The sequence below is a fragment of the Numida meleagris genome, chromosome 19 (genome assembly GCF_002078875.1).
Source record: "Numida meleagris isolate 19003 breed g44 Domestic line chromosome 19, NumMel1.0, whole genome shotgun sequence".
In the NCBI taxonomy this organism is placed as follows: domain Eukaryota; kingdom Metazoa; phylum Chordata; class Aves; order Galliformes; family Numididae; genus Numida; species Numida meleagris.
The window spans coordinates 7,649,477-7,664,490 of NC_034427.1; the positions used below are offsets into that span (position 1 = coordinate 7,649,477).

The window sequence follows — 15,014 nt, forward strand, 5'->3', positions numbered from 1 at the left end:
AGGGAGCCTCACCAGGAAGAAGTCAGCCAGGTCGGCGATGAACCGAATCGTGGCCTCTGAGGTAAGTTCAAAAGTTGCCAAGCGGCTCTGGGAATCCACAGCAACCCCTCGACAAAGGAAACTGCGAAACAAACATAGATTTTGAGGCCAGCCTTGAGCAGGGTCATGACACATTTCTTGTCTTGCCAGCTATACGTCCTGGAGGCATTCAGACAAAGTCCCTGTAAATCTTTTGATGCCTTTTCTGGCAAGTTTCCCAAGGACACCCCAGACATTTGTTTCCCACTGCAAAGTTTTCAGCCTGAAGTCAGACACTTCTACAGTAAGGGGCACGGTTTGACCTTCACCGGTGGCTCCAATAAACCTGCCTGTAGGTCATTCCCCAAGTTTTCCCATTTCCCAGTTGCAAATGGGAGCAATAGGCCACTTGGCAGAGGTATTACTGGACTACGTTGGCACGATAATGTGCCAGGGACGCCATGCAGTTCCCAGGGACAGCCAGTCAGTAAAATCCATATCCAGACAGAATGAGTTTGCACGCATGCAGCTTAGATATACAATGCTGCAGCACTGCTTTGTTTATGCAATAAAGCAGAAAAAGCTCTACTAAGGAAGTCTGCCCTAGCCAGGTCACAGGGGGACTGAACTTTCTCGGAGCTGGCCATACCTGTAGACACATGGGTAGAAGGTGAACGTGCCCTGCTGCATGGCTAAGTGTGGCGAGCTGATGGCAACGCCCACTGGATGCAAAGCATTGGGGTTGGCATACTCCACCACCAACACATATTTTCCAGGTTGGGCAACAGGCAGCGACAGCTGGACTTCCACCTGGAGAACAGAGAGAGACAGCTGGAGGGAGGGTTCCTGTCCCACCCACCATATTGAGTACATGTGATGCCTGTCCTACAGATCCTCTGCAGCAAACCCTGGAGTTTGCATCCCACTGCTGTTTGCATCCCTCACGGGAAAAGAGACACAATGGCACTCATTTGTGGCATTTCAAGTGATTGTGAATTAAAAGGTGTTCACAGCTCTGGTCCTCAAATCAATCTCCCCTTGTCCCTGTGCAGCAGTTGCTGCTGAATGAATCAGGGCAGAATGAGCTATACTCAGAAGCACATGCTACTTGTTTGCTTGGGGTGATTTGTTCCAGCTTTACACCTTGAGGTTTGTTTCCCTGCATTCAGCTGTCTGCAGAGGATCTTCACTTCCGTTACCTGCGTGCTGTAGGCAATCAGGGAACACTTCAGGGGTACAAGCCAGGGCTGCAGGGGACTGAGGGGATGATGTGACAGCTCTTACCACGTACCAGGCATGTCTATGCAAGCTGTCTGCACGCAAGACGCTGCTTTTGGTCTTGAGCAATAGGGCATGCAAGCACACAGCTCCAACACTGATGGAGCAACAGAGGTGCACTTGGGTGCAACATCCTTCTGACAACCTGCCCAGGTGTGTGCAAAGCACCAGGCAGTGCAAGCAGAGAGGACTGCCACCATGCAAGGGATGAAGCAGAAGTGCTACTCACATCGTTGCCGCTGCACATCGCCATCCGGGGATGGGAAGGGGTGATCTGCTCCGTGGGACAGCCTCTGGGTAACCGGTTGTCCAGCCTGCACACCGCGTCCACCCCTGCCACAGCAGGGAAGCCATCCACAGACAGGTACTTATACAAGAGGCAGCTAAAAGCATTAAGAATTTGGAAAGAGATGTTGTTACATAACAGTTATAAGAGCCAAGGGCACCCATGAGGACTCTGCTGCCCAAAGAAGCATCTCTGGTTACTGCGGTGCAAGAGACCACGTGTTACGGGACCAGCAAGGACAGTCAGAACAAAAAGCTTCTCCCCTTGCAATGTGCTCTACGCTGGGGAGTGCTGCTAGAGTGGAGGGAAAGGATGATGTCCAGAACCCACCCAGCCTTCCTGCCAGCATGGACAGAGGGGTCCTGGGCAGTGCAAGCAGATGCACTGAGATGCTCTAAGCACTGACCAGACTGTGCCCACTCATTTTAAATAGTCCAGCAAGCACTAACTCATAGCCATTTTCCAGCACTGTTGACTGACATATAAGACACTGGGAATGCATCCTAGCACAGGAAAGGGCTATGGTCTTACTATGTCAGATGTCCAGGGCCCATAAGAAAACACAGATTGACTGTGCCATGGATGAGGCGACCTGTGTGTTGGCTTTCTGGGCCAGTGCACGTTCAGCAGACTTTATCAACCATGGCAAGAGCTCCACAAAGCAGTTTTACTGCATCCAGACCCCCACAGAATGTACACTGTATCTACTTCCTAACTCCAGGCCAAGAAGAACAGAATCCCACATGGCACAAAGATACGGAGATTCTTACTTTTGGGTGGCTTGTTCTGGGGCTGGCTGGTATGTACACGGCTCCGTGACCTTTAGCTGCAGTATTGGAGCTTCATAGTACGAGCTGGGTAGCAAAACCAGATAGTCCTAGGCAGAGAAAAAGGAGAGTTAGTTCCATGTGGGACACTTGCCTCCACAGAGCTGCTGAAGCTCCTCGTGGTGGATGGAGCACAGGGCTGGTCCTTACCAGCAGCACACCCTCTGCTTCGACAACCAGAGACCAGGTGTTGGGGTTGAGTACGAAGGGCTCCCCAAAGCTGTTCTGGGGGACGGTGACAAAGGCTGGCTCCGTGCTGGGAGCAAAGACAATCTGCTTGCTCTGCTCTGTACCTGGAGTCGGAGGGACAAGAGGCTGTAAAGGCACTGGGAAGGGGATGGAAAATCTGGGGCTGCAAATGAGAGGCTGCGCTCAGGAGAACAACTCTGCGGCACAGCAGGGAGCCCTGGGCTGCTGCTCTCTTGGTGCTGCTGTAGCCGATGCACCACAATCCCACACTGACCCATAATAGAGACATCTGCTGTGAATCTACTCAGTAGCTTAACAGGAGAAAAAAATGAAAACCACTGTAATCCTTAATGCTAATCCACAGCTCTCACAGTGTGCTCTGCTTCCCCAGACTGCAAAGCGCAGAGTATTATATGCCAAAGAGCATCCTTCCCGCTAGAAAAGGAACTCATTTGTGAAGAATTTATTCTGAGACAGACAAAAAGAACTGCCCAGATACGTTTTTCCTTAGAGATATTCTGATCCCAAGTCCATAGGCAAGGTAACTGTCTTCTCACAAACTCTCAGATCCCCAGTCTGTGCTCCAGTCTTTCTTGTCAGCCATAGACTCCCTGTGCCTGAGATTTAGATAATAATTTTAACAGACAGGAGTGCAGCTGAATGGCTCCTTGGCTCAGCTGACACATTTCTGTAACTGTTCTATGCATTAACTTTGGAAGAAAAAACAGCAGAGCACCTAGAAGCAGACTGTCTGCCTGTCTAGTGGTCTCAGGAGGGTTTTTAAGCACATGGTTAAGAGGGATTCACTGAGTATGGCTGCATGAAGAAGTGGAGAATGCCAGACACTGACTATCTTAGCATGGCACATGGACATCAAGGCAAATTGCAGAGGGTCAGAAGCTAAAGCAAGGGCTTTTGCTGCTGCTGGGATGAGTCAGCCTCTTCTCGAGTGTGAGCTCTGCAACGCACCAGGCTTCAGCTGGGGCCAAGCTCTCATTTTCACAGATGGGAAGCAAAGGTGAGGATGCGAGGAATGAAGAGACTTCCCTGAATAGGTCATGGGGCAGATTTCTTGATGAGCTGAAGTTTGAGATGACTCCTTTGAGAGATTATACAACTCAAACTCAGATGGGTTGTGGAGGTGGAGTGGGAAAAATTGGCCAGTAAACCATATGTTTGGAACAGGCTTCCATTTTGACAAGTCACATCTTGCTCATCTTCTTCAAGCAGGGAGAGATTAAATGGTCAAATATGACCTTTTATCTTCTTTCCAGGCTGCTTGTCCTTTACCACTTGCCCATTCCACCCAGGCAGAAGGTGGCCCAGCATTTCTGAAGCCAATTTGGCCTATGAAGGAAGCTGGTCTCCTGTATCCTTTAGCTGGTGTACCAGTCTGGCAGTTTGCCTTTCAACACTAAAAAAATCAAACGCTGCTTCTGAGCAAGGAGGCAAGCACATTATGAAGCAAATAACCTCTGCTGCTGGATAGGAAGGATCAAATACTTCCTGACCTTCAGTGGGATCCTCAAGCATGAGCTTCATTCATGCTTCTCTTGGCTTTCTGCTGTGTAATATAGCTGGCCTTAAAATTACCAGCTATTTTTCCCCTCCCAAAAAAAAAAAAAAAAAAAAAGGTAGAAAAATAATATCTTGGCATTTCAAACCTCGCATGTCATATCAAAGGCAAAACATCTTCTGTGTCAACTCAAGACAGAGGAGAGAACTTCACATCCTGATAAATTAATTAGCTGATGTCGACAACATCATACAGTGCAAGTACAGCAGGACAATGTGACTGCACAGCTGTCAGAGGGGCAAAATCAATCAGGCAGCTGTATCTAGGGCACCTGCATGGCTTCAGGTCTGTACCCACGCAATCCTGCTCACAGTCATTCCCAAAATAATTGATGCCCAGGTCTCTAGCCATCTTTACTGGCTCTTCTTCCTCTTCAGCAGCCTGTGTCTTGGTAAGAAACTAATCACTGGAGTGCACTGCCCGTATAACGTGCAATTTAAAGTCACTTCCAAAGCCTGTGAAGCCAGCAGCCTGGTTTAGGAGATGCACAAAGCAAGGACAGGCTTGCCACATGAGAGTAACTGCAAAATAAAACTATGTCCAGTTGCCAAAGTTTGGATCCCGTTGCCAGCACTTGGCTGATTCTGGTTCTGTGGAAACTCAGCTCAGTCCTGCCTGGGGCACTGAGGTGACTCTGGAGAGACTGTATGTAGTTGTACAGCAGCCTTATCCAACAATAGTCTGGCTGACAACATTCCTCAATGTGTAGCCCCGGAACTGGAGACCAGCTTGCTACTGCTGTGTTAAATAAAGGAGGCTATAGGATCAAATCAGCCTTTGAGTTGGAAGGGCAGGGCTAATAGGTAAAGCCATATGGAAGTGTCTTCTGGAAAAAATGATGTAGAAGGTTGCCTGGGATGGGGAGGAGGTGGCGATGGTGCAGGGGAGCAGAGCAGTCTGGGATCCTTACCTCTCCTTCGTGGCTGATAAGCTGTAATTTTGCCATATACAGTGGCCCCTCCTGAATTAATATACCTCAGGATGACATGGAACAGATAGAGCTCTGCCTCCTTCACGTTTACAGTGACTCTGATTTTATTCTGCAAAAAGCAAAAAAGCACATGGGGCACACGTCACTGGGAGGCCAGCTCCTGGCCGCTCACCTGCTCTGCAGGGGAGCCTCACCCACCTGCCTACCTGCCTGCCTGCCTGCCTCTCTTCCCCCTCCCCACCATCCCATGGCATGGCACTGGCCAGCCACCTGGGATGGGCACACTCAGGATGGGCACACCTGGGACGGTCACACCTGGGACAGGAGAAGGGGCAGAGGAGCAGTGTCACAGCGTGGGATGCTCTGAGTTAGTCTAGAAGTGAAAAATGCACTTACAGTTGCCACAAATATTAAACTTTCCTTCCTCAACGACCGAGACCCTCCCTTCAACACTGGCGGACCCCCGGCTGACGTAGCGGAAGACGAGGCGGAAGAGGTCGGGGGAGGTCACATTGAGAGTCACCACTACCTTGGGCTGGTGGGAGAGAGAAAGGGGAGAGAAGCAGAGCACACCTTCAATTACCTCCACCGCTGACAGCCACCAGCCCAAGCGCAGCCGCTTGGCTCACTGCTCCCAAAGCGACATGCCACAGCGCAAGGAGAAGACAAGCACCCTGGCCCTACTGCACAGCCCCAGCATGGGCACCTCACAATGCCATCCCCCTCCAGGGCTGCCCACAGAGCGAGCAAGCTGCCTGTGGGAAAGGGTGGGAAGCCTCTAACCACATCTGGAATGTTCTCTGCCATAGCAGGGTCATTCGGCTAGCCTGGTACACATGCCAAGTCAGAGGAGAGGTTCTAAGAAATCCTTGCTTTTCTTATCTACATATTGCTTTTGGGCTTTGTGACATAACCAGCTAGCAGGTAGGAAATGCTGAAGCCACTGCTCTTGAGCTTCTACATCGCTGCTAAGATGCTTGCAGAGAAGGCTGCAAATGGAGTTCATTCCTCATCCCCAGGAAACTGCAAGGCTAAGAACCACTGGTGCCAAGAGAATGTGCCACTGAGCATGTGTCAGTCCTCCACCTGTCTGGATACCGTTTGGGAAGACCTGAGTTAAATAGATGCTTTAGGTCCCATTCATTTTAAAGAGATCTGAACACCCGCTTGAATACCCTTTGCTTATGGTGGAAAGCAGGAGGCATGCCTGGGGAGACTCCTAAGGAGGGTTGTGTTCCTGGGAGCTACAGTTATACACCCACAGGAGAGCAAACTGGAAAGACCTTGGAGAGAGCAAACTACAGGAGAGATCTACCAGCAGGAAGCCATGAGCTTGCCCTTCTATCAAGGCCTGTTTCTATCTTGGTGCCAATACTGGATGCAAAACAAAGCCAAGAGCTTCAGCATGAGCACCATTCTTAAACTTTAAGGCTGGGGTTTTCTCAAGGGAACCTATAGTAGTTTGTTGCCTAGCTCCTAGGTACAAATTCAATGGAAAAGAGTTAACACTTTTGGGCCCTCTGTTATTTCACTTAAGTGTGAAAAAAGTGAAGAAAACTGAAAGTACACACACCAGAATAAGGAACCTTACATGGGACAAGACTGCCAGAGAATGACTGCCCTGCACTCCATCCCCAAACACACACACAGGTGACACTTCAGCAGATGCCATGCAGAAGAAGAATCCAACGAGAAATAAAAGAGTCAACAGATGAAACAGCTTCATCTCTGGGGCTTAGACAATTCCAGGTTAGTGTAAATCATAGTTATGGCAACCCATCTATCAGCAAGAGCCGAGGCTGAGGTCTAAGCTGAATGTGGCAGCAAAGAAGATTCTACTTTATTTTTGGAAAAGGGTGAGAAGGTTGCGCGGAAAGTTGCAAGAAAGAGAAGAGTCAGATGAAACAGCCACAAGGAAACCCTGAGACAGTGTTTACAGACATCCCTGTAAGCAATCACCAAGAGACCACCTTTGTCTAACAGGATTAGGATGTCAGGGGACTCCAAGTTTAGGATCTTTCCCCTCATCAGTCTATGCCGTCCCCAGGACTACAGGAAATATCTCCACAAACAGGCTATATATACACTGTGCTGTTTATGTTGGCTGTCACGTGTCTTTGAGAAGCACTTGGGGTAACAAATGTGTGCCAAAACCACATCAGCTTTCTGCTGGCTGCGTCCTCCCTAGTGGGAGCTGGGCTGGGACAGAGCCACCCAGCATACCTGGATGGAGGACATCTGTGCGTATCCTCGCCAGCTGAAGCCCTCGAACTCCAGCGGGTTGTAGCCGAAGCGCACAGCCCGGCCGGCCGGTGTGGTCCCTTCCTCCAGCTCAAATTTCAGGTGGTGAAGGTCAGGGAAATAATGGTCCCGCACAGGTCTGGGGGAGAGAAGGAGCACTGTTACTTTTATCCAGAGGGAAAGGCTCTCGACTCACCCAACTCACCCCCCAGCACTTTTAGCCTTTTGAGGTGCTAGTTTCAGACACTTCATGACCGCATTGCAGGCAGGAGGACACTTCGGCCAACACATGGCTACCACTCAGACAACCGGGTCCCCATGTAGGACACCAGCCCAGGGGGATGGGGGGGAGGCAGGACCCCAAGGTGCAGCTTACTGAGTGCAGGTGGGCCCACGCGTGTTCTGCCGGCAGCGGCAGGCTCCGCTCCGCTCCTCGCAGGACGGCCCCAGCGACCCGCCGACGTCGCAGCGGCAGCCTGTGGGCAGGAAGTGCCTGTTTACATTCCCGCCACGCTAACGAGCTCCTGGTCCCCAATCAAAGGCGCACCCCAGCGGGTGGGGAGGCCAGGGCCACTATTTTTATTCCATTGTATCCGTTTTCATATTGGCCCCGGCCCCACTTGGACCAGCTCCTCTTCCACCTCAGCGCCGAGCTATTTGCAGACGGCCGACGGCTGCGGGAAGAACAAGGCCTGCAAGCCCTCATGGCTGGGTGCCGCAGCGCAGCGGCCTTGTTCCCTCTTCCCAGCCCTTCCGGGACCGTGTGGGCTGGCCGATGGCGGCCGGATCTCCTCCTTCCCCTCCTCCCATGGTCATGATGGAGAGCAGCCAACCCCACGTGTCCACGTCCACCTGCTCCCAACAGGAGGAAGGGGTACAGCTGTGAGGACATGACCACTGGGCTCTCATCCTCCAGCCTTACGGACCTTTGTCCACCAGTGGTAAAAGCGTGAATTTGGGTCTCCAGATACACAGTAAGATCCAGCACATGTTCTAGGTCACGGTATGCTGAAAAGCAAGAGGTGGGACATCTGCTCCTTCTCTCCAAGGCCACCAGTCAGTTGAGGTATGCAGACGCTTGCTCCAGGACCAGCCCTTGTGCCCCCCTCCTTCACCCAACACGTCAGAAGGGGACTCACCTTGGCAGCCGAAGTAATTTGCGTTCTCCAAACTGAAGTAGCCATCTTTGCACACTGAGCAGAACTGGCCACAGGTGTTCGGTTTGCAGAAACACTGCCCATTGCCCTAGGAGAGAGCAGGGATGGGAGCTGATTCCCTCTCATTGCTCGTCATGGCTGAGCCATTACTCATCTATGTGGGTCCCAGACAGAGGTGCTAGAGGAACATTGAGAGTTTCATGCTTCCTGTGTGTGGGTGGGCCAGATAAGGGCCAGATAAGTGCAACTGCCCAAAAACGCAGGCAAATAAAAATCCAGGCATCCTGGGCCAGACCCAGAAATATTTAGGTGCCTAATTTATGACAGGTCTATGTTGTCACGCAAGCACAGATTGTGGTGTGACCTTTGAGAGTTCAGCGTCAGGATGGGAGTCTCCAGCAGCTGCTGGGAGAGACAGAGCTGAAACACTCCCAGAACAGCATGGATTCAGAGGTGCCTGGAGGCAGAGAGGAGCAAACCCACCTGCTGACACTCTGCAATTCCGCTGATGGTGCCCTTGGTTTCACACTTGCAGCCTGGAGAGGGGGAAATGAACAAGAAAGTCAGAAGAACGCTCAGCACCTGAGAAGAAGCCTGACAAGTGACATTACCCACCATATCATAGGACATTGCCTGGAATAATAGGACCTGGGAGCTGGTCAAATAGAGAGTAGCACTGCACAAGGGCTCACTTTTCATTTCGGACAGTTTCCATTGCAGATACAACTGTCAAAGACATTTGACTTTTCTGCACATTGGGCCATGAAAATCTAAGCGTGCAAAGTCTGCAGGGAGGGCTGAGAATGGCACAACTCATTGCATGAGCTCTGTGCTCCACTCCAAGCAAAAATCTCCAGGCTGTAGCCTTTTTCCTCTCTAAGAGGTGTTTCAGATACCTCCAGCTTTGACATATCTCATGGTAAGAAGGACGGAAAGGCATCACTTTCATCCAACAGTGGTGGTCCCCACTAGCTTGGGTTTGAATCTTGTACCATTATAGCACAGAAGGGACTTTTTGGGGCTGGGCATTTGCCATTTCCTTACTCGTGCAGCCATAAGGGTTGTCTGGAGTCAGGTTCCAGTACAAGGGCTTGCATCTGTCACAAGCTGGGCCTTCAACATATGCCCGACATGCACAGGAGCCCTGGAGAAAGGAAGGAGAAAAGAGCAAGTGAGAATTTGCAAAACAGTGGCTGAACATAGTGTCTGCTACCCTAGAGCGAGCAACGGCTGTTTCCTGAACTGTGCTTCAGGAATAATTTGGCCCAAATGAGAAAAAGGGGGATCATGCAAAAAAAAAAAAAAAAAGGCCTGCAGAGGTTGGGCAGGATCATCTGATACTCACCGGGGCCAGCGAGGGATCTGCAGTCACTAACCCAGCTGGGTTACAGGAGCCCACTAGAAAAGAGATGCACAAGGAGGGATTTACAACGAGACAACTCATATCCTAGCTGTTCCTCAAAGTGGTTATTTCCTCCTTGATACAGCCGTTAGGGAATGACATCCCATTTACCAGCACCACACCATGCCCAGGACCCCAGAGTCCCTGCCCCAGGAGGAGAAGGGGCTGCTACCTTCACAGTGTGGAAATCCATAGGCGCCCGGCACGCAGCTGTCACAACGCAGCCCCATCACTTTGGGCCGGCAGCTGCACTGCCCAGTCTCCTGGTCGCATGTGCTGTGCAGAGAGCCCTCCCTGGAGCACTGGCAGGCTGCAAAAGAGGGGAGAGGAGTTGATGGGCCTGCAGGGCACAGAGACTCCCGCATTCAAGGCTTCCCACCAGCAACCTCTTTTGTCTGCCTGACCTTCACCATCACCAAAGTAGTCAAAAGCAGGTTATAAATAACAAACGCATTCATTCTTTGATCTAGTTAAAAAAAAGTTATCTTTTAAGAAAAACAATGTTTTCACATTTTTTATCGGAGCCATTCATGTACCTCTATGTGTTTTTCCGTGGTGGGGGGAGAAAGGGGAACGTGTGATCTCATTCCAAAAAGATCAGCAGACAATGACAGATCTACAAAAGCTCATTTGCACCCAGACTCCTAGGAGCAATACTCAGCCATGAAGCACGTGGGCAGCAGGTCTGCAGCACAGGACCATGCATGGCCATGGCACTGCTGGAGGCAAGGGCAGGGCGATGGCTCTGTGCTTCCTGCACAACCTGCCTCCTGCAAACCACGTAGAGATCCTGCTGTCCTATCGCATAAAAGGTCAGCGAGCTGCTGGGGAGCTGCCCCTGCTCTCCTGGCACAGCCAGCACTCCTCAATTCTTTGCTCTGAGGCCAAGGGGGGCATGGGTACAGCAAAACGCTGTTAATTAAACAACAGATTTAAAAAAAAGCCAGGTTCTCCTCTTCTTTCCCTGCCATGATTCCTCTACAGCTCTGCAATCTGGATAGTGCCTTAGGAGAGAAAAAAAAAAAAAAAAAAGGACTACTGAATTCCTACGAGACCATTTCAGCCATGCCTCCAGCCTCTTCAAACGCATACTGCCGGCATCAGCAGTTGCAAGGAGTGCTCTGCCAGCTGGCTGAGGCTCAGGCATCTACATTTAGTATGGTGCAAGAGGGTGACGATGCTCTTTTGTTGCTTCAGGGAAATGGTATCACAGATTATTTTTTAATGAGCAGTAAATTCTTGCTGGGAGACATAAGAATACATCTGGCTTTCAGTCAGGCTGCCAACAGGAGGGAGATGGGGACACTGCCCAGAGCTGGAGAGAGCCATCCGGAGTACCCAGGGCACAGCCGTGGCACCAGCAGCTCTGCCCCAGGAGCAATGCGGTGCCCAAGGGAGTCGCTGCAAAGCTCCCTCCTTGAATCTGGGGCTGACATGAAATCCCGAATCCTGATCTTTCAGAGAGGGAGTCTGAACCACAGCTAGTCTCCTATTCATTATCTGTAGGTCTCTTTCAGAGGCCATCTATCCAGGCTGCGTTTTATTTCCAACCAACCAGACAGACCCGAGCTCCTGCTGTTAGTGACAACTAGCTTGGAGAGGCAAAACTGCACAGCCTCTGGGGAAGCATTCCTTAGAGATGTTTACTCATTACAGAGCATGCCTATCAGATGAAATAGCCAGGTGAACTGTGCACTAGAGAATTGAATCCTGCTGCAAGAGCCGGTTATATTCATACATAACCCTTGGAGATAGATTATGGAACAGGAAACCATTACTAAGCCAGTAACAGCAGCTATTCCCCTTCCTCCCCTAAAATCCTCTCACAAGGGTGGTTACTCACGTGTGCAGCTGGGGTACCCATAGAATCCTAGGGCACACTGGTTGCAAGTGTGCCCTGCAAAATTCACATGGCATTGGCACTGTCCAGCTGGGCTGCAGTTGTTGTCCACCGCACCCCGGGAGTCACAGGAGCAAGCTGGAAGAGCAGCACTCTGATGAAACACCTGAACCATGGCCAAGCACTGCTGGTCTGAATGGTCAGTCAGTCCCACAGGGATTAGTTATTTATATCAAAAGCGAACTCATTTCTTAATTCCGCAGGGAGATGAGGAATACTTTCATCTAGAGTCACAGCCATACCAGGAAAATGGCCCTGAGAGGCAGCATTCAATGAGAGAGAGCTTATTCAATGCTCCTTTAGCAAGTTAATGCACTAAAGCATGTGTCCAACCCATCAGTTTTATGTTTTTGTTGCCCTCTTTTTTTAATGTTTTAATTAAAAATCTTAAAAAAAAAAAGTTTTGTTACTTATATTCATTAACTATATTACATGTTTTATAAGTGGCCTCAGACAATTCCTCTTCACCCAGTGCAGCCCAAGCAAGCCAAAAGGCTGGAGAGCCATGGACTAAAGAGAGACAAGAAGGTATAAGCTGGGACATTTGGTCACAGCTGGGTTGTGACGAGGAAGTATGACCAATAAAAATTGTTTTTTTCTCCAGGCTTTGGCATGATCCATGACCTCCAGAACAAGCCTGCCAAATTCTTAGTGCAAAGCACATAAGTTTTGATTTTGAGAAGTATCAGCATTCTCTGAAAAACGGCACGTTTTGGGGAACGCGACAGACAAGCAGGAACTGAGTGCGAATGCTCATTAAAACATCCCTAGTGAATAACCATAACTTGAGGCACACTCGGGCAACTTTTACAGCCGACACACATTGAGCAGGGAGCTGGGAGGATTTCCCTCTTCCGCATTCAGCTGCACATCCCTATGAGGAAACCACCAGATGTGGTCCTCAGCCGCCTTACCAGCACGGCCCCAGCTTGTACTCCTTCAATTGCAGCAACAACCTCCCCTGACAGATGTTTTGTGGAGACAGAGCACCCTGACACGAGGCCATCCCCATCCCTCTGCTGCTGCAGCGGGCCCTTACCGTAGCAGTGGGGGTAGGAGTGGTGCCCGGCGCTGCACTGCTCGCACCGTGGCCCTGCGAACTCGGCCCTGCAGAAACACCTCCCGGAGGAGTCGCAGCCTCCAGGCAGCGTCCCAACAGCACTGCAGCCACACACTGCAACAGAGGGAAAACATCTGCTGTGTACCAGGAGCAAAGCTTGTGGTACAACAGGGCTTTTGCTGAGCCTCTTGAACAGACACATAAGCGTTCAAGCTGTTGATCTCCGCCCATTTTTGCATGTCCTCCAAAATGCCCACAAAACCACTTTCCGGTCTTCCTCCAAAACCCTACTAGAAGACCCTGGCTTTGCTGTAATATCTGCCCTACAGCTGGCAAATGCTCACTGCCGCTCTCACACTGACTGAAACTGTGCCACCCTTGAATTGTGCCCATCTTTGAGCATCTCTTCTCCAGTGAAGTATCTGTAAGCAAGGCAGAGATAATCTTTAGACAGTTTCTGCCAGCACGAAAGGATCTGCTGCATGCTTCTCCATTCATGGAACCCACCCAGCCCTGGGGAGGACAGATACGCACGCTGACACAGGGGGTAGTTGAAGTAGCCAGGAGCGCACTGATCGCACGACTGCCCTTCAAATCCCGTTCGACACAGGCACTGTCCTGTCTCGCTGTCACAGGTGCCATCGTACTGACCGGGGCCGGAGCACTGGCAGGCTGGAAAGCAAGAAGGGCACTAGTAAATAAACAGCTTCTTAGTGTCTTCCCCTCCTAAGAAAGGAACCAAACTGCTGCTTCCTCTAGGCTGGAAACTGGAGAAACCACAAGGGACAGAGCTGACAGCAAGCATGCCCAGCCCAGAGCTCATATCCATATGGAATTTCTCAACAGCCCCCCAGGGCTGGGAGGACACTAGAGGGTCACGGCTGGGTGGAAAATACCAGCAAAAGTCCTGGGAATTTGTCACTTGGAAGTGAGGCTGGAGAATTCCTCTCTGCAGAGCGAGCGGAGGGTGGGGAGAAGCAGGGAGGTGAGCAGGGGGAGGCGTGAGGCCTCTAACCCTGAGTCACTCACGCTGGCAGAGGGGTCCATAGTGGCCTGGAGTGCACTGGTCGCAGTGTGTCCCCTGGAAGTTGGGTTTGCACACGCACATCCCCACACGAGGGTCCTTGCGGCAGGCATTGCCTTCTGTCCCACCGGCATAGCAGTCGCAGTCTGGAGAGGGGACACAAAACAGGCAACAACGTGAAGAGGACAAAAGTTGATATTGGCTGTCAGTTGATCTCTGTTGCTTGGCAGAGATCCATAAGGACAGAGAATGGGTGGCCATGCAAGGCAACAGCTCACGGGGCTGCCTCCTAATAACCTTCATATCAGATGCAAATGTTTTAACCAAAGCCTGCTCAGGCGAGCAGCACAGCTGGATCATGGGGTTGCAGGATGGCTGGGAAACCTCAGCATCACAGTGTGCAAGGTGCTGGTCTGGCAGCAGGGCAATGCACAGAGCAGATAAATGCTGACTGCACAGCTCATTCAGGGCTGATTTGGTGCAGCACTGCCCAAGAGCTGTGCACAAATTACCACGGATTTCAGCTACCAAGGGTGGGGCTTTGGCTCTTTTCCTGCTGAATCTGAGCCCTTCTCCCTGTTAGGGCCCTCATCCAACTCAGCAACAGCATGGGTGATGGGCTGGGGGAGGGAAGAGCAAAACTTGTCCAGCAAGAAAAGGGAGGGGGAGGCAGGGAAATGAGAAGGGAAGTGAGAAATTCCAGCTCAGGAAAGAAAAACCTGCCTGGAAGATATGGAGATTAAAATATCAGAAGGAAGGAAAAGGTTATCTGGAGCACACCAGGGAGCATGAGACAGGAGAGGACACAGTGGGAAAAGAGAAGAAAAAGGACAAAGAAAGGGATCAGCTGAGAGGGGTGATTGTCAGAGAGGAGGGAGGAGGAGTGGAGCATGGCTGAGAATTCCAAACAGCACAGAAAGCAACACGGAGCGAGCAGCCGTCTGCGCACGCTTCCCAGACGCTTGCAGCAATGCTGCTCGTGGCTCTGTGCAGAGGGGCTGTCAGCACAGACCCACTGCGCCTTCCAGCCCACAGAGAGTGCGCAGCATGCAGGGCAGGACAGGCCTGTATCAAAACCCAAAGGCTGAGGTCAGGGAGAATACGGCTTGAACTCCAGCTCAGCCA

The 15,014-nt window shown here is 51.0% G+C and overlaps 1 protein-coding gene across 5 annotated transcripts in view; it reads right to left on the minus strand.

The window, feature by feature from the left end:
• The window catches only part of LAMA5 (laminin subunit alpha 5), an 80,425-nt gene that overhangs the window by 22,188 nt on the left and 43,223 nt on the right, over positions 1-15,014 (minus strand). For 4 of the 5 annotated variants that reach the window (XM_021416312.1, XM_021416314.1, XM_021416310.1 and 1 more), the window contains exons 12-28: positions 13,895-14,035; positions 13,400-13,537; positions 12,845-12,979; positions 11,749-11,883; positions 10,078-10,215; positions 9,849-9,901; positions 9,548-9,647; positions 8,987-9,039; positions 8,486-8,591; positions 7,723-7,822; positions 7,329-7,485; positions 5,502-5,640; positions 2,560-2,702; positions 2,353-2,459; positions 1,526-1,679; positions 668-828; positions 13-121 (exon numbers count right to left, since the gene is read on the minus strand). In XM_021416312.1, the coding sequence (XP_021271987.1) occupies positions 13-121; positions 668-828; positions 1,526-1,679; positions 2,353-2,459; positions 2,560-2,702; positions 5,502-5,640; positions 7,329-7,485; positions 7,723-7,822; positions 8,486-8,591; positions 8,987-9,039; positions 9,548-9,647; positions 9,849-9,901; positions 10,078-10,215; positions 11,749-11,883; positions 12,845-12,979; positions 13,400-13,537; positions 13,895-14,035 (2,069 nt within the window). Of the gene's footprint in view, positions 1-12; positions 122-667; positions 829-1,525; positions 1,680-2,352; positions 2,460-2,559; positions 2,703-5,084; positions 5,215-5,501; positions 5,641-7,328; positions 7,486-7,722; positions 7,823-8,485; positions 8,592-8,986; positions 9,040-9,547; positions 9,648-9,848; positions 9,902-10,077; positions 10,216-11,748; positions 11,884-12,844; positions 12,980-13,399; positions 13,538-13,894; positions 14,036-15,014 lie in introns of all 5 variants that reach the window. The other variant, XM_021416313.1, reaches the window with a different exon arrangement.